At 35.0% G+C, this 19,697-nt stretch overlaps 1 protein-coding gene across 6 annotated transcripts in view; it reads right to left on the reverse strand.

Moving 5' to 3' along the window:
• Positions 1-19,697, reverse strand: part of GPCPD1 (glycerophosphocholine phosphodiesterase 1) — a 63,489-nt gene that overhangs the window by 35,361 nt on the left and 8,431 nt on the right. For all 6 annotated transcript variants that reach the window (XR_005061159.2, XR_005061160.2, XR_012131522.1 and 3 more), the window contains exons 4-10: positions 15,750-15,834; positions 9,937-10,012; positions 8,064-8,105; positions 5,941-6,064; positions 2,660-2,891; positions 947-1,109; positions 494-626 (exon numbers count right to left, since the gene is read on the reverse strand). Coding sequence is in view for 3 of the 6 variants with exons in the window: in XM_017652670.3 (XP_017508159.1) it covers positions 494-626; positions 947-1,109; positions 2,660-2,891; positions 5,941-6,064; positions 8,064-8,105; positions 9,937-10,012; positions 15,750-15,834 (855 nt within the window). In the remaining 3 variants the exon portion in view is untranslated. The remainder of the gene's footprint in view (positions 1-493; positions 627-946; positions 1,110-2,659; positions 2,892-5,940; positions 6,065-8,063; positions 8,106-9,936; positions 10,013-15,749; positions 15,835-19,697) is intronic.

The raw sequence follows: 19,697 nt of genomic DNA on the forward strand, positions 1-19,697 counted from the left end.
AATTACAGGAAACAATCCTTTGCAATGGCATGAAGTAGTAGAGACAGAGAAACTTGTTCCTTGCAGTGAAACCTCAGATGACTTAGTACTGGGGGATGGGAAAAGGCTGACACACCAGTAGGTGTGAAACCAGCAAGTACTGAAACCAGACAGAGAACAGGTGAGGAAGCCAAGACGAGAGAGGGCAACATGCGAAAGTCAGGAACACAACAGACATACGAGGGTCACCAGGCTGATGCTGCATCAAGCTTTTCCCCCCTGGCTTTCTACTTTCAATGTCTCTCTCATCATCAGTTCAGAAGAATATTAGAAAGACTGACCGCAATCTCAGGAGTTAGTCTCTAAATAATATGAATTGGAAACCTCAAACACCAAATTACATTTAATCCCAGGTAATAATAAGAGGATCATTCAGCTTTTGGTGGGCCAAACCAATGTAGCCTTACCAAGCATAAACTACCAAATGCTGACACCACTCAAACAGTCAACTTACTGAGCAGTTGTTGTAGAATTCCCTGCACCTCGATGTCCAACATCCAGTGGTATTCTTGGCTTCCAGTACTTGGAAAATGAAGATTTCATGTCACAACTGTATCCTGGTAATGGCTTAATAACTATATAGTCAACTTTCGCAGGAAAAAAAGCGGGAGGGACAAAAATAAAGATGATTAAAAAGATCATGATGAGCTCAGCTATATTTAAGTACCACTCAAACCAGCTTCATCAATCTCCATAAAATAGAAAAAAAGCAACAAGTCAAAACTGACTCAAAGTAGAGCTTCCAGGAAATTTGGTATGTCCCTTACTGTTACTATATTAGCTAATATTCTAAAACAAATCATTAACTTTTATCTTTGCCATTCTCAAAAGCTCAATTTGAAAGTAACTGAAATTCTATTCTAACCTTTGCTTACGTGTGTAGGCTACCCTGCTTCTTCAGGCTCACCTCTCACTTTGCCTATTGTTTTTCTGGAATTTCTGCTCATGATGGGGAGAGTGAGGATTCCAGCACTCTTCCCACTCTCAGCAATGGTAGACGACAAGAGGCATGCTGTACCCACGTGTCCGGGAAAGGCGTCCCCCTGAACTACATGTTCACTGAGGTCTTCCTGAAAAAGACGAGGTTCACAGTGATCCACATTCTTAGGCTTCAATATTTTCCATTTAAAGATAAAAAACTCTCCTAAAGTCAATCAGTAAGAAACACAACCAAATTTATATTCAGGTAATTTAGATAGCGTCTTTGTAACAATGATACATTTTCTTGCAGTATATAATATTTTAAGAGTTTCTATGATACTTTATTAATCATAACTGTGGACTTGCACTTTTGATCCTCTAACATGTATTAGGTGAAGTTAAAGCACTGACTGAAAGTTTCTAAGTGCTTCTATACTCAAAGACTAAAATATACCTGTGGTGAGCTCTTAAGTCTATTATGTTCTCTAGAAATGTGTCTACACAGGTGACATAGAGGGACAGTAACTCTCCAGGAAACTGAAAACTCATTTTAAATCATACTGGATTTTATCAGCCTTGTCTATAAGTAAAATAATATTTCCCAAACTGCTAACCAAATGAAAGGGAAGTTAAGTTGTTTGAAAGATAATTAAAAGGCAGGTCCTTCAGGAATAAGGGAACCTCACATTTTTATAATAAAGTCCCAGAGGTCTTATTACTTAGGTAAGACCTAATTGTGGGGCTTTTAACAATAAAGTTTTTAATCACAGCTTTTTTAAAGGAAATCTTTAAATTCCACATAATGCAAGATAGCCAAAAAGCTAGTCACAAAGGCTATGTCTAAACATGTCAACAAATTAAACAATTCAAAGAATATAATTTTAATTATGTGTAACAAGTGTCACTCAGCGGGTTTAAATCCATCTTGAATTCAGCTATTTCGAAGAAACTGGCTAGGTGCTACTCCATAGTACTTATTCTCAAAGATTTAAACTCTAACCTAGTGGAAATGGGAGTGAAAGTGCCAACAGGCGAGGGCCTAAGACAGCATCCACGAGCCACTGAGCCAGGCACAACGGGGCCAGGACCCCAGGGGAGGACCCACTCATGGGGAGCCCCTGAATAGTAAGCCAAGAGCTCTAGCGTAAGAGTGACAAGGAGCTCTGGGAAGTTGGCAGCTTCAATTCTGAACAGCCTGGCACAATTTTCACAGCAACAATTTTTCATTACGAGTTTATAATTATCAAGTAAAGTTTCAAAAATGAGTCCACTGTTACAATGAGTTCTTACAATAAAATGCCTTGAAAAACCACAGACTTCAGCCATGAAGAGGGCACCTACATGCTCCTTACATCAGGCTGCCCAACAAGGGTTGTACAGCCTACCCACCTCTTGTTTATCCTTGGAGGGCCCTTTGGATACTACCTAACTATGTTCATAACAGACACAGACATCATGCCATCTGGTCTTGATGTAATACATCAATTCTGCTTAAGTTCTCTTAATTACACTCTTAACTGTACTCGAGTCTGCCAACTCCAAGCTTTTTAAGTCTGCTAAAATGTACAGAGGAGTAAACATCTACACAGCTGTATGAGTTGCAGGTTTACACAAATGAGACTAACATAAAAATCAAAGTGTATGTAAAAATATGCTCATGCCTGCATTTTTCCTCAACCCCTTCCATGAAACTACTCACCTCAAAAAAATCAAAAATTAGTTCCAGGTTATCTGGTTCCATTGTCTGTATGCTATATTCTGTCCAACGATCAGGCTGTAAGCCATATCCACACTCTGGCTGTGAATGCCTGCACTTGAACTCATGGTCACTTATTAAGGATATCTCCAGGCTATTGGACATTTTGTGGAGAACAGTGGGAGACACTCTATCATCGTCATCTTCCTCCAGACCCTCCAGTGTCAGCTTTACCCTACAAGAAAGGACAAAAATAATGACATGCAAAAAGGAGAACAGAAGGAAAACTCATGTAAGTATTACCTAACTGCTGAATTTAAAAGTGCTCCCTGACTATCTTCAAATAACAAAAACAATATATAATATAAAGACCACACATACTAGACGTTATTGCATTATGTTTAAAACACACTGATTTGTAAAAATCTGCATATATTTCTGCTAAGTACTAAAATGAGACAAATGCTCATTATGCCTAAGGTTATTTTCATTAATTCTTGGTTATTTTTTAAATGAACCTAAAGAGTTATTTACTAATATCCCATTTAAAACTGGTTATCTCAATTTCTTCTGAGAAGTTCACAAGTGTATATATATAAAACAAGCACAAAACTGAACCACATTTCTGTTAATGTGCATTAAAAGAATGTTAAGAGTTGGAGGCAGTAAATTAAAAATTTTCTTTCTTCTACCTTACTACAGTGAATCCAGGTACTTTGTCAAAAGCATATTATTAAACAAAAAATACTGTATTAAATATATTTACTTATATGCATGTTTTTAATGTATGCATATATACCTATATAAATGTACCTTTTCAGTGAAACAAATGAACAGAAAAATAACCAAGGGTCTAAAACTTCACAGCAGTGAAAACAAAGAGCAGCTACCCAAGCCATAGGGCCACAGATTATATTCTACTCTCAATGAGAAGCAATTACTTTCAGAACACTTGTAATGCCAAGAAGTCAATTCAATTCCAGAAAATTTCTTGCACCAAGTGAAATGAGTACATATTAAACAATTTCAATACTATTAATGTAGGAAACAATGTTACTGCAGAGAGCTAACAGTTGAGCTACAAAAACTTTTCATTCTAAATGGGATCTGATTGATAATACAAATCAAGGAATGGTATTAGAGAGGCCTGCTCTCTCTTCATTACCTCCTGCCTCCAACCACTGCTGAGGCTTGTCTTACAGCCACATTCTGAGGTCACCCAGAGGGAACATCTACACAGACTATTCAGCTAGTAATATTGTTCTGTAACCACACTATAAAATCAAAAGTAACACTTCAATAATCCAAACAAAACTCATCAGCTCTTTTCAGAAATCACACTCTTAGGAATAGCAAGAGAATTGATTCTGTTGGTAAGTCTGAAGGAACAAACATTCTCTACTGGGCATATGAAGAGATCACAAATGGACAGTAATAAACAGGCAAGAAAAGCATGAAGATAAAAATGGCTATTCTGCCAATACCAATACCAATGTGCATCTACCAAAGGAAAAAAAAATCAAATTTAAAGGTATCCATCAAAGAATTCAGGTCATTTATGTTAAAGCTTTCTTCAAATAGCTATTTCAATGTTATAGTCTATCATCAAGAAGAAACCTTGCTTTCCACTTACTGGCAATCAACTGAAAGAGAAACTTTGGTTTAAAATTTGGTGGTAAAGAGATAGAACAGCATGTCTAGTATTCAACTTAAAATGCATAAGCTGTTGCTAAGTTTTTAAAGTCCTGATATCCTTAAATATAAATTTATTTCCTACACCATGAAAGTTCAGTCTAATATTAACATGAATTTGGGAAAAAAAAACCTGTCAGAACAATTTCTAGCTATGTGCAGTTACTTCAATAAGAAACAGTTATGTGATTGGCACAGCCCAACTAAGTATGGCTATACAAAATTATTCCAGTTTAAGCCTAAGCAACACAATAATATGTACAAACACTCAAAATAATTTCTATATAAACAAGACCAGTATAATATTCAGTATGCAATCCACTCAGAACCCCAACCATTGGTCATCTATTAATTTCTTAACTAACATCAAGGGGAAAAAAATTCACTTAAGTCCAACCAACTAACTTATCTTCTACTGCTGTCTTTATTTCAAGGTCTCATGTTAGTAAGACACAGCTGTCAACAGCTATAACAATTTATTAGCTTTCAACATGTAAATAAAATATTCAATTATGTATGACTGGGTACAGAATCTGTGCAGTTAAATGGATTTTGTAGATCAACCACGTGGCCCAATTACCTTGGTTTTTCAAAAGTGAAGCAGAGGCTTAGAAAAGCTAATGCACAGAGACAGGGTACACTCAAAACCCTACTCTCTTTCAGAACAGCCAATGCACAGGACTGTGAAGTATTATCCACTCTTTCCTTTATGTATTTTATGACTTGGATAAGTTAACTACTGTAATGTTTATAGCAGCTACTATAAAACATACATGGATTTACAAACTCCAGTATCATTGTGAATTTTATTATGACAATAATAGATACTGTATTATTAATTACTTCAGTTACTGAATGGCCCTTTCAGCCCAGCCTTGACATTTTGTCAGAAAAGGTTACATTACATATCAAGAAGTGTAACTCTTAAGTCCCGAAGTTACAAAAATTCAAATGATAAGGCTGTGTGGATCACTGAGAAGCCCACTCAAAGATTTATATGATGATAGTACAGAAAAATTAAGTTACCATTTACTATTTATACAAAGCATGACAACTAGTTCTTAAATTAATTTAGGATTAAGAAGAAATTAATCTGTAACTGCTGTGATAACTGCTACCTTTCTTCATGGAAAGGTTTTTTGTTTTCAAGCCACAGGAAAATTTAGGACACTGAAGGATATTTCCAACAATCATTTTTCTCTGTTTATGCCATTTTCCTCTCATTTAGCACAAAATCATTTCCATTATATAAATTTTAAAACAAACTATTACTATACTAAGAGAATTTTAAATGGTGGAAACTACAAAAATATGTAAGCCTGGAAATCTCTTATTTATATAGAAACAGTTTTCTGGTTTCAAGTTTAGAGATTAACGTAAATACATGTAACTAGCAATCTGAGGTGGAGTGGCAGTTCACTCTCACAAGACCCTGTAATTACAAGAAAATGTGACATTATCTGTAAGTGTGTTATTTTCTTGGTTTTATATACTTAAAGGCTAAAACCTAAAACCAAATAGGTTAGAAATCCACAGCATGAGTGAAAATAAATAGCCTAACAAAACACTTATGGTCATACTTATGGTCATACCTAAATCTGGATTTTTTTAAATTTTTCTTGGTTATTGAGACGGGAGGTTTTTCAGAATAATGCAAACGTAATCTTATTTCAGTCTGACATGTCAGCCATCCAGAATCCAGAGTCTCAACACCATCTGACAAAGTAAATATGAAGAGCAATAATTACTATACATTTTTTTAAACAATCCAGTAAGTATAGTATACACTGACAATTCTAGCTAACATTAATATTTAAGTGCATTCAGGCTATATATCAATGCTATTTCTCTCCAAAGCAAATATACAAGTAGCCTTAAATTTGTCATTGAAAAAGAACTTTTATATTAAGTAGGGGGAAAATGTTAAATGAGTGTTAATAATTAGCCATACTTTAACAACTTCAGTAAATTAAAATATTCTTATTGAATCCATTACTGAAATAATACAAATCTATTTCAGAAAGAGTACATGTTCCAAGATAGCTTCTAGCCCAAAAGTTCTACTAGGAATGCCTATCACAATTCCAAAGCTTCAGATGAGCTACTCAGCTGAGATTACTTATGCCACAATGCTCGGGGGCTGAGATACAAGAGGTTAAAAACAAAACTGTGATTCAATTCTGTGTCCTCACATTTATACATTCTGCCATTAAAAAAAAACTGCATGAACTGTGATAACACTGTGTTAGCATTGTTTAATTTGTAGTTTCCTACTCTAACATATAGGTAATAAAATTTTCATAAATACCAGAAAGCTGACAACTGTTTTAGACCTCTAAGTTTTTCATCCTTGGACATTTATAAAAAAAAAAAACAAGAAACTTTTCTCCTTAATTTTATAACCTTAAGTTTTATAACTTAAAAACATTTAATAATTATTAAGTTTTTTCTTTTGCATTTTTAAAGTTTGATATCATTAATATAAAATCACATGAGCAACATTGTGGTTACTAGATACCCCCCATTATCAAGTCCCCACCACACACCCCATTACAGTCACTGTCCATTAAGTTTTAAAAATAAAGAGAAACTACTGTCATCGCTTAATTTTAAGAAAATTAAGAAATGGACAAAGTTGGGAAATGGCTTTCCATCCTGAAAGTAACTAAAGCTGAATTTTGAACTAGGACAATAACCACCACCACGAAGAAAAAAACATAAATTTATAACCATACATAATAATTAACATATAACAGAGGGGATACAGTGTCATACATTACAACTGAAGAAATGAGAAAACTACTCCTCTATATAGAAAACTCCAAAACATGTAGCATAAATGTCATCTTTTGCAAAAAAAAAAAAAGGTAAGATTCTAAAACAGCAGAGCTATTCAAATTATTTTAGACAGCCTTATGAGCAGGTACATTTCTAAAGTTGCATAAACATAGGTACCTAGGAAAACCACAACCAAACATTCAGGCCTTGTTCCTTCCTGTACTCAATAGGAAAGTGAACTGGTTATCAGCAATTATCTCTGGCTTACAGTCAGTGCAAGGACACATTCTGTCCACCCCCTTTACGCCTTTTGATTCCTACAGTATATTATCTACAGAGAAAATGCAGTTTAACATGATAATGCTGATATGCTGTGAGACTTCCATTCTTTGAAGAAAACTTGAATCCTCAAGATAAGATATTTACTGAGGCAGGGTGGCAGAGGAATGTCTAACACTTACAACATATTCAGAAATAAAAGGATTTTCTCTCTACTTGTTAAAGACTCAGCCACAGTACTAGCACATTCTGCTTAATCTGCTCAGTACTGTAAATGCATATACAGACACACAAAATATACAAACATAACTTAAGAGATTTAAGGTATGTTTGTCTTACTAACATGAGACGTTAACATTAAATCAATGTTAAGTAGTGTTTCACACATTAAATGTTTAGAACTGTTAGTATTTCCAAACATAATGGTGTTAAAAAGTAATGATATATTAACAGTTAAGTATAATACTTTTATATCTATACTAATGCACATATCTAAAATCACCAGTCAAAAACCAAGGATACAAATTTTAAGTATAAGAATTGTACTGGAAACTTTCCTAACAGTATGTTATGTTTCTTGGATCTAGTTTCTTTTTCAGTGTTATACTCTGTCATATTTCTCTGTGATACTTCTAGTGAAATGTAAGGCAACACTTACTGTGGATTCCAAATTGTCCATCATCAATAATAATTTCACTTTCTAGAATTAAAGGAAAATAGGAAACTAGTTAAAATTCATGATGTATACAGAATGAACAATTGAGAAATTACCCACCTTGAAGACTTAAAATAGTTAATCTAAAATTTAAAAGCAGCCCAAAGTGAATAAGCATATTTATTGTAGCCCTCAATAAAGAATTCCCTTTCAAGCAGGCTATCAAACAATGGTATTCTCTACAGACTTGGTGATTATTCATGATGTTACAGAAGAGAAAGAAAACTCCTCAGAGAGGTGCTCTAGAGGCACTGGGACAAACTTCTCCACTAATAAGTGAGACTGACAACCTGCTGGACAGAATCTCCTGGTTGATTTTTCAGCAAAGGTCTTGGCACAATTAAAATGCTTATTCTTAAGTAGTGCATATTCTGAGCTTATCTAAAATGTAATTCTCCTCCAATCCCAACTATTCTCCATAGCCAGCTAAAAGTTTTACAAACAGCAAAAACTTACCTGTGTACACAGAGCTGTGAAGAGCTACCAAAAGAGTAAGTACTAGCACATTCCCTTCAAACAGAAATTTCAGCTCAATGAGAACAGCTGTTAAGCACCACCCTCTGAAAAAATGACTAATTGTCTTCTTTGTGACTTACTTTCCCAGTTTACTTTAAACATAAGACTGAAATCTTTGTCAAAGTTTAAGTGTGATAGTTCTCAATAAAGATTCTCTGATAGATTTCATGCAGCCTCAGTTCAGAAGTTATATTTTCCAAAAGTATAAATTTTTTTTAAAAGGCCAGAAACAAAATCATCTCGCTTCTCACAATAACAAAATATATTTAACTGCAAGATACCTCAAAACACAAATTACTTTTTAAATGTTTAATACCTAATAATTTCCAACCTCAGTGTCGGATTATTATAATTCTACAGTACACTATCATAAAAATCTAAATGTACTATCAATAATGTATTAAAACAAACATATCAAAAGAAGATCCAATAAAGAGGATGGAATGAGATATCTGTATAAACAAGATGTGTCCTTGCTGTACGGTAAAGCAGAATCTCCTACTACTTTCTTATCTCAACTACCAAGCCATTTATAATCTTTAAGTTCTAATTTTCTCTAGAAACTAAAAGATATATTTCTCAGCAGAGTCAATTTATAGATGAATCCAAGTGAGTAATTTAATGTATGTGAAATGAACTTTAAATTTTAATCTCAGTATAGAAAAGGAAATTTAAAAATACTTATATGAAGAGAAATGCCATTTTTAGGCATAAGAAAACTAATTTTTTTAAAAGAAACTATCTGAATATCAATTTTAACATAGCCACCATTACTTAAGTAAATTAGGAGGAAGATAACATCTGCTACAACCAAGAAATATGAATTCATTCATACAAGTTTATCCAAGTATTTACTAGTTCTAAAAAAACACAGAATAGAAAAAGTTATTCTATTACTCTTATTATTCAAAGTTAAAAATTTAAGAATCTGTTTCGGATTCTTTCCTCAACTGTTCTTTTAAGTTCTGTGAGCAAGTAATCAAATAAAACAATGGATGCTCAGTCAAAAAAGATGTACTTTATAAACTTTATAACTGTTCCAAATGAAATATTCCACAATAAATTAATCTAGCCCAAGAAATAAAAATGACTAGGCAAGCATTTCTAACAAAGCTTATAAAGAATTGAAAACTGTTTAGTTTTAAAAGAGCCACAATATGCTAAGTGAAATCTGTAGTACTGACAGTGCATTGACCTTGAACTTTAGAATACAAAGTTTTTAAACCCCACACTAAGCCATTGTGCAGCATATTAGTAACTTTATGCATATGCCTCAAACAGATGCAGTTAATGCCCATACCTAAAGGGGTTATTGATCGTGGTTGTAGATGAGTCTCCCACTTGTGAACTATGACTTGACATGGACCACCGATAGTCTGCAATTTAAAAGTTAAATGTCTGCAATAATTTCTTATATCTTATTTTCTACCCATGATTCCATTAGATGTTTGTGGTCTAAGTCTTATACTAAATATAAACCAAGAGATTCATCGTGTTAATCATCAATATTATATGCCAAAAAAATCAGGAATGTACCAGGTCATAAAACATGATGAGCGCTGGAAGAAAATAAGGTGAGGCAGTAAACAGAAAAATGAGATGATCTGGCACATAAAACCGTCTTAAACTCATTCTTAAATCTGCCTACAATACTCAATTTTTTTTCAAAGCAATTCTAATCTTTCACTGATATTCTATCCTAAGTTAAGGTTAATACCAATATATTTATGCTTGGTATGTCAGTAGTCAATGCGGTATTACTGAATAAAGTATTTGACCCTAAGTAACTCCAAGTTTTTGGAAAAAGCCTAAACTGTGATCATTGGAATAGTAGGAACAAATACTTCCAAATCAATTATCACAAGTTACTCAAGTAACTAGGGGCATAATAAGGTTCTTTTTTATATGTATTTAAGAATAGTAAGTAGATGACAGGAAGAACATCAGATTTCTCATTCTCACAGTAACCAGTGTTTCTGAAGAGCACAGGATAGTCTAAAAAATAGGACACATGCATGGGTAAATTTGAAAAACAAGTTTGAGAAAGGGGAACATGCAGTTTTATCCTTTTTGCCTTAAAAGTCTATAAATTCATACAATATGACAATTCCTAACATTTTTTCTTATCAAGGTTTCTTACTAAAAGAGAAAATAAATGTGCTTTATGTATCATTGTTGATAATGTCTACAGCAACTTAAGAAGGATGAACTACCAACAAAGATTCCCTGCATATACGTAAAAGACTTATGTATTAAATGCTTTCTAAGTTTTCTAATTTTAAAAAAAGAAAAAACTTGACTAATTAAACCTATGTGCCAAAATAAAACCTTAGGTACACATTTTAAAAGCAAAGTTTCAGTGAAATACAGAGAAGCGAAAAGAAAAGACAAAAATCACCCGTTATTACACCATTCAGGATAATCACTCAATGTTTCACATACAATCGTCAAGCCCTTTTCTAGGCATATATTATATGTACTCTTAAAAAGCCTGGAACATACCAGCTTCTGTATATTGTACATCTTGAGATGGCAGTTATTACTATTCTCTAACATTTTACAGATTTTGACATTGATTATATCTAATAAATGTATCAACTGATAAATAAGTATGTATCAACATAGGCTCATTATTAATTACACATAAGAGATAATTCTGCCACTTAAAATAACCAGAGGCTAAAATCTTTTTTAAAACTTGCAAACTTTGTAAGTTTGAAAACTAAAATAGCATTAGATATTCATTCAATCATTAATCTTGGGATAATACAGGAAATGCTCATTTTCTCTGGCTGAATACCTCCTTGTTATATGGGTTCACTGATGAATTGGCAGATTAAGATGATTTTTAAAAATGTAAATGTGAAATTGCCCATCTTAACATATGGTGAATTTAATTTCCATTACACTAAAAAAGTCACATTTAATCCTACATATGCTGGATGTTTTTACTACAACTTTTTCTTGTCATGTTTTTCTCAATTTGTTTCTTAAACATCAAATTTTCTGATCCCCAAATGATACAAATGTTAACATTAAAAATAGGAATAATATGTCTTAGCAATAATAAGCAGCCAGAAAGTAACCTATTCCCTTCTTCCACTGCTCCCATGTCTCACATACCCTCCCCTCCCCAACACACACACAAATCCTCTTTGTTACAAAGATGGTATGCTTATGTATTCTTAATAGAAGTTACTAATCAAAAATGACTTGAAGGGGTGCCATGAATATTAACTAAACATTGGCAGGAGTAAAAAGGGGGTAGAGGAAAAGAGTTAGCAGAACTTTACAAAGTACAGACCACAGTATCTACACTTAATCATAGGAAGAACAGCTCTTTGGATTAAATATTTGATAGGAAACATATTTTAGTGTAATTTTTAACTACCCTCATCTGTTTTAGTAACAAACCCATTACTTACAGCATAAACAACCAAGGCTTGAAGAGAATGGTGTTATTTGAGGAGCAGTCCAAAGGGACAATTCAACACATTCTGTCTACTAGCATTCACACTACAAATCCATGTTGATTGATACAGTGTTATAATATTGAAAAATGAACCAAGTTTTAAAATGCACTGAATTTCCAAAATTATTTTGACTATTTTATTAAACTTTAGAAGGTAATCTTAAATTTTAGCTTACTAAAGTTCTTGAAAAAATGAAAAAATTAAGACCTGAGCATTGGGAAATTAAAAATCTCAGAGATGACTCCAAAACATGCAATCCTTTTGAACATGCCAAAGACAATAACTCATTCTTCAAGATGTTAAACAAAAGAACAGTTCCATTCTGTAAAAGGCTGCCACAATTTTAAATATTTTGGGAGTGAAGTGGAAGGTGGATCTTTGGAGAAAAAAGTAACAATATCAGTTCAAGACAATAGTATTCCATTAGCAGTACCAAGTAGAGTTATTTCACAATTTCACATGTATTAAATCAGATAATTGGTAGAAAGTTTTCAAACGGGCGTATTAACAAAAATACCCCCCCAAAAGCCTATGTTTCTGTAAAAAAAGTCATAATAATTGCTTTCTTAAACAGTTACTGACATCACTCAGCAACATCAAGCACTGAGAGAAATGAACAAGATTATCCAACATGCAGACTGCATTTGTTTCTTTTTTTAACAAACCACCAAGAAAATTATCAACTAGTTGTGTATTACCACTGCTTTTTAAATATTATAAAAAATGTAAATGCTTTAAAAATTTTACTGATTGTTGTCTTTCCACAATTTTTTAAAAAATGTGCATGTAAAGGGCTCTAAGAAATTTTTACCTATGTCAGAGGCCAGACCCACAGTTATTTAAAGATCACTATTTTTAGTAAGATCAATAGGAAAAATGATCAATTAGGAATGAGTAAAGAGTACAGCAAAGAAAGGTAGCTGGACAGACATCTCTGAGGTGGCTCAAATGTGAAGTTAAGAGCTGAGGGCATTTAGCATCAACAACTTTATTATTAAGAAACCATTGTACAAAATGCCAAGCTGGGCTATTCTGAAAATAATTATCTGCCTATCCCACGACTGATTCCTTTGTTAGAGGATTTAAGCAAAAATCAAGGGAAACTAACCAAGTATATGAGTTTGCAATTATGAGTGAATGCTAACACCTATAAAAATCAGAAACAGATGTTACTGAAAAATAAAGAGCTATTTCCACTGAAAAGAAGGAAAAATTTCAAAAACAATATATTTTAAAATTGATCAACACTTCAGTATGAGGTAACATCCTTAATTCCAGCCACAAGTAGAAAGGTGGACATGGATTTTCTTTCTAAGTTTAAATTACATGCTAACTAAAAATTATCTTTGGTGAAGATTTGAAATTAGTGGACTATCTGCAGGCTCATTCCAATGTTTTCATTCTAGAAATATCTACTACCTTTGTTTGCCATATATAAATATTTTGATTTGTAACCTGCAAAATTATTTTAAAATTCAACATATTAATACCTTACTCTGATTCTACAAGGTTTCAGAGAATAGCTATGAAAAATTATGAGAAAAAGGACTTCAAGACTCTTAACTTCTAAACTAAAAGGAATAAGTTAAAAAGAGCAAAATATGAAAGACAAGTATAAATGGTAAAATTTTATTTACTTACAATAAAATTTTTGTAATGTAAAGAAACCAAGAAATTTATACTTCAAATCCTTCATTTTATAGATGAGGAAGCTGAGGTCTGAAGGTCAAGTGACAGGATCACAAGATTTTTAGCTTAGGCTCTACAACTGGTTGGGGAGACTGCCTCCTAAAACTTTTGACCCAGTAAAATTAATCTTACTACCCATTTCAGCTTTTCAAGGCTCTCATAATTACTTTGTTTTCCTGCCTTTATATTCATAAAATATATATTCCAGTAATTTACATCATTTCACAATTTAAGATTCCTTGAACATTAGTTCCATCACTTGACAATGCATCGAGACAAAATTTCATAACTTTTTCTATTAAAAATGATGTTTCATTTAAAAAGTGCCACCAACTTTTAAAAGAAGTGTCACTTGAAGCTGGCATGTGCAAAAAAACCCCACAAAAACCCCTAGCTATATGCATGGGAATTTTATGTAGCTATTTACTCTATTCCATGAAAAACATACTTACCATGGCAGCCCCTGCATCACACGGTACATGTGTACACGATACAGAGCACCTACTTAAAGAAACACACTCACCAACACATACTGTAAACTTTTGCAAGTATTACAAGGGGAAAAACTTGTTTTTTATTGTAAGCAGACTTCTTGCCAATTTTTTCAAGAAAGGCACTTTGGACTGATTTGCTGCTTTTGGGTACATTTTCAATGAAGAGGAAAAATACTGTAGGCTGGCTTAATTTGACCTGTGTTGACAATAGTCTTACTTTGGAGAACTATGTCCAAAGGACTCATTATGTTTTTCTTATCCAAATGCTCCTAAAGTAAAATTTAGTTGATTTCATGCTATAAATTTCATATACAAGGAGCCTCGAATAAGCTTTCGATATCATGTGTGTTATGACCTACGTACCTATGCACAATTGCTCAATTTATACTAAAGAACTTTGCCATGATACATAACCCCTATGCCAAATTAATGATCTTAAGTCATTAAAGTGAGACTATTGTCAAGATAAGTCAACACAATGATCAACCATAATATAATTTCAGTTTAATTACTGAGTATTAACAATATATTCTTGGAATAAGAAACGTAATAGGTGCAAAAGACAGCTGAAGTTCGTCAGTTTTTTCTTTTTTATAGTGGTGGCTAAGAGAATGAGGTAACAGTAGCTGCTTGCATTCTTCACATTTAACAAGTATTCAATGACCCCAAAGGGAAATACACTTTTTTTAAAAGGTCTAACCCATGTTTAGCTTCCTAGACTCCTACCTAAGCCCTTGTTCACATGCAGCCCAAGTGTGCTCAAAGGTAAAAATCTGAAGGAAGAGAATCCTTTCAGGAAACAAGTATCTTTAAATTAGAGGGAAAGAATCAACTTTTTTTTTCTTTTCTAAATATGAAAATAATCCCCAAACAATAAATCACTGTGAGGCAAGTAGATTTATATTTAATAGATACTCCAAAGGCCTTCAGAAAAGATCCTGGTCTATCAACACCATCGTTGAGAAAAAAAACCTAAGAGAAAGGACTTCAGTTTTGATAGGAGTTAAGCAATGCAGCCACTAAGAGATGGCTGCTGTGAAGTAATGTTTAAATACAATTACTCACTTAAAGCTGGCTCATAGTGTAGATGTATTTATACCACATAAGGAGTAAAATACAAAACAAAAAGAAAAACCCTTGCAACTGTTACTAACTGGTTTAGAAAAGTTACAGAAAATGCACACCTACCCAGAACATTTATTTATTAAAACTACTTCCTTGATAAGAATATTGCAGAACATACTTACTATTAGTCTTTTAAAATTCCATGGCAGACATAGTCTGCCTCAGAAGTGGCTACTTCCTTGCTTTTTGGTACTACAATGTTATTAATCTAGAGTTCTGTTTGCCTTACTTCATCAAGACAAACTCATTTTACTTTCAGTGTTTCCACACTTAAGTCATTGCTTTTCAAAGAAGTTGCTAAAGAAACTGGAAACTAGATAAAGAAAACGTACCTTTGGTTCTAGAAAGCACCCTCTGAAGTAGCGATACTGAACTGATACTCCTCTACTGAGTATAATGGTGGCTTTCGATAACAAGCTGTAAGGAAAAAGAAAGGGACAGCATCAATATCAAACTAAACTGCATAAAGACTTCATAATTTATACAAACCTTCGAGTCAGGTCTCTAACCAGTACCACTTACTTATTCCCACACAAACTTTTACTGCAGGCCTAACCTGCACCAGGCACTGGAAGCACAGTGAGTGTGGGTAAAATTGCAATATTTCCAGAATCTCTAGCCTAGACTTAGCTATCTCCATATTGATAGGTGTTTCTAAAGGGTGGAGAGAAGTAGTCCATCTCCATATCAACAGGTGAACAAGGGTTGGGGGAGCAAGGGCATACCTGGACCAGAGAGGTTTGGTGGGGTCCCTTTTTACAGCCGGGTTGCAAGAGACATGGACAAGCAGAAGTGGACAATTGCTTATAAGCAATGAATGGATTTCTCCCACTTTATGTCTCCCTTTGACTGATTTCGGCTTCAAATGTCATTTGCCCTGGGCTGGGAACGTATTTTCCCCTTGGAGTTACAGTAAGCAATGAGGCAGAAGGAGCCCCATCTGCAAGGAGACTGCTTTCCCGCGTGGGTAGACAACCAACCAATGGAATAACATGCCAAGAGCTATTTGCCCTTTCCAACCTGATAGCAAGGTTTGCAGGGGAGGCCTCAATGAGGAAGAACTGTCTGAGCTGAGGCCTAATGGGTAATAAGGAACCAGCCATATAAAGAGCCAGGAGATGTTTTCCAAACACAAAAAGCAAGCAGTGTAAGCTGGTCAGAATTTTCTCTGACTTCCCCCTTAGCTAGGGATGTTACATGGCTTTGGAGCCAAGGTTGGCAAGTTACACTCATGTTCCCAATTGTCCCTTGTTCTAGCTGTCCCATGCAGCCTGTGGCTTTTCCCCCAGCAAGCATGAACTCTGCTATTCCAACATATTCCAATGCTATGTCATTGGACAAAGAAGGCACTACAGTTCATGACTGTAACTGATATTTAGCTTCAGATCATAGACCAGTGGTATCCAAAGCATGGTCCCTGGACTATCTGTATCACCTTGGAGTGTGTCGTAACACCAGATATCAGGCCACACCCACACCTATCTAATTAGAAACTCCAGGGTGAGGCCCAGTAATCTGTAATTTAACAAGCCTCCAGGCGACTCTGATGATGAATACTTAAGTTTGAAAGCCACTGTCACAGACCATTACCCAGACATTAATTCAGCATGAGTAGTTCAGTGAATAAAAGGCAACTCCAAATGTTTATCCATGAAACCAGATGGCTAGCACTGCTCCCCACCTGGCCCTGCCACGATGGGCTTTGACTCACTCTGACTCAATCCTGGCTCCTAACAAAATGTCTACTGCCAGCTGTCACCCACAGTCCTAGCTTCAACTATCAGATTAATCTGGTAGTAGTAAAATAAATAATGCCCTGGCTCCACCCCAGGACGCGGACTTCATAGGTCTTAGGTCTGGGTGGAAGTTGGTCATGTGGAGTTTGACACAACTTCACCAGAGTGTCAGGATGTAAATGGCTGATTGAGAATCACTGTTGTAAAGGAAGGCGGGCAAACACTTGGCTTGTGTGTCCCACCACTTTTCCCTGGTAAGCCTCAGAATCCTTTTCAACACAGGGCTACAGGCAGACTCTACCAACCCAGAAGTGGAATTTATTTCCCATGTCTGTTACCAAAAACAAGTCAAATTTCCAGTACTCATTTCATTCACAAAACTGCCACCAGAATATGTGAATCTAGCCCCACATGGGCACAGCAGAACTAGTGGGAAGCTTTGAAAAATGTGCTGGGGCCCGTCTCTCATGTACTATTTCTCAGTCTCCACGAGTAGGATCCAGGCATACATATGTATATTTCATTTATTTAATTAATTTATTTTTTAAGGCCCTCACAAGTGATTATAATGTGCACTCCTGGTTAGAACCACTAATGAAGAGAAACGATGGAGAGAGAGAGCAAAGCCATGCCTTTATAGTTCTCTTCTCTAAGCAAATGTTGCAAAGTGAAAAATGAAACAGAACTCTTCAGTGATTTCAAGAATGAATTTACAGCCTGATGAAATTCAAGCAAAACCCAGAGAGAGAGGCAGTGAGGTTTAGTGCACCTGCCTTACTCAGTCAGCCTCATTTCTCCTCCAAAATACCATAAAATCTACAAGAGGAGCAAATAAAACCCCCAAGTAATCTATATCTTTTGCATTATAAGGGAATGATACCACGACCTTAAAACTATCTCTAAGTAGAAAACAATTCCAACAGAGCTCATCCCCACAAGCCTTGCGGGTATGAAGAGGCTTAAGAGACTCTGAAAAAGCAGTACAGAGACTTAAATGCAGAGCACACTGAAATTCCAAAGAAACACAATTCTAAAACACAAGAATGGTGTCCAAAGGCAAACTACCTTTTGTATCATCTTCCTTTCTCCTTTGAACGCTGCTTCTCTGCCATATGTGAAGACATGGCAATGTAGAAATGGCTGGTCCCTTAGAGTTAAGTAGTTAAGTGTTCCCTCATTCTGTTCTCATCACTTTGACCAGGCTGACTGAAATAGACTTGAGGCAGGTGAGGTGACAAGGCAGCTCAAGAGTTCAAAGCAGAAAGGTGCGTTTTAGCAACAAGTTCAGAAAGACATGAGGTTTCACCTCAGTCAGGAGTGGGATGTGAAACAAGACATCACATTCTTCTGTGATCCCAACACTATTTATCAATACAACTTTACTTATAAAAATAGCTGAGAATTGGCTAAGAAAAGGGGTCACATCAGCGACAAATTGGGAAAAGGGTGTTTCGTTGTGTTGTTTTGCTCAGTTTGCATTATGGTATTGTTTTATTTTCTTTGCAATCTTCCTTTGCTTTGCCATCAGTGCCCCTCAAACTATCTGCTGGGAAGGACTTGGTTTTGTTTTCTTGTTTGTTTTACCCATCCTGTCCTGAGGCCAGTACTCCTAGATATGGAGTTTAATGAAATGAGTCTATGATCACATGTGTGGATGTCCCAGGAATGTCAAATTGTTACAAGCATTCTAAATGCTTGCTCTCAATTTCTGTATTTCTCACATCACACACTGATAAAAGTTTTTGTCTAGCACTGTCCACAGACACATTTTTAGAGGCACTGCTCCATAGGAAAACAGAATTTAACTTCATGACCAGCTAATCTGATGCTTCTCCACAGGGCTGTGTGTGTGTGTGTGTGTATTACATACACTATTAAGAATCTCATCTTTCCTTACACTCCACACATACATCTTGACAACCCGTAGTACTTCCAAATATCCCCCAAGGGGAGGAGTACCATCTTTGTTGACATCACTGATTCTAACCTAACCCTTTTACCATGTAGATGAGGTAACTGAGACCTAGAAATGTTAGATCTGCCCAAGATCCCAGTTAACCGCAGAATTGAAACTGGCACCTCCTGCGGCCTCCTTTCCTTGGTCCCATGCATTAATATACCCAAACTAAGTTTCATGCTGTGAACTCACTTCATAACATTAGCTAAGATATCTAAGTATGTGTCCCACTCTCTGCTACTTTTAATTAATGCTGTATATGCCAAGAAAATTATTTTATAGGCTAAAGCAAAAATAAGATCTTCAATTAAGAATATGTACTGAGAAGCCAAAAGATAATGCCTAAAAGAGCTCTTTAAATTAAGGAATAGCAATATAGCCTGTTGCTTAGAAATATGGTGGTAAGTACCAAAAGAACCAGCCAAGAGTTGAAAATGGCTGCTTGAAAAGGTGGAAACTCAGCAATAGAGGAACTTGTTTTTCTTCACAATAAGCTTTGTAAAACTATTTCATTCTTTATGGTAATCTGACACAACTAAAAGAAGAAAAGCATACCAAGGTAGCTTAGAATTCCCCCAAGTTTATAA

The sequence above is a fragment of the Manis javanica genome, chromosome 5 (genome assembly GCF_040802235.1).
Source record: "Manis javanica isolate MJ-LG chromosome 5, MJ_LKY, whole genome shotgun sequence".
Taxonomy (NCBI): domain Eukaryota; kingdom Metazoa; phylum Chordata; class Mammalia; order Pholidota; family Manidae; genus Manis; species Manis javanica.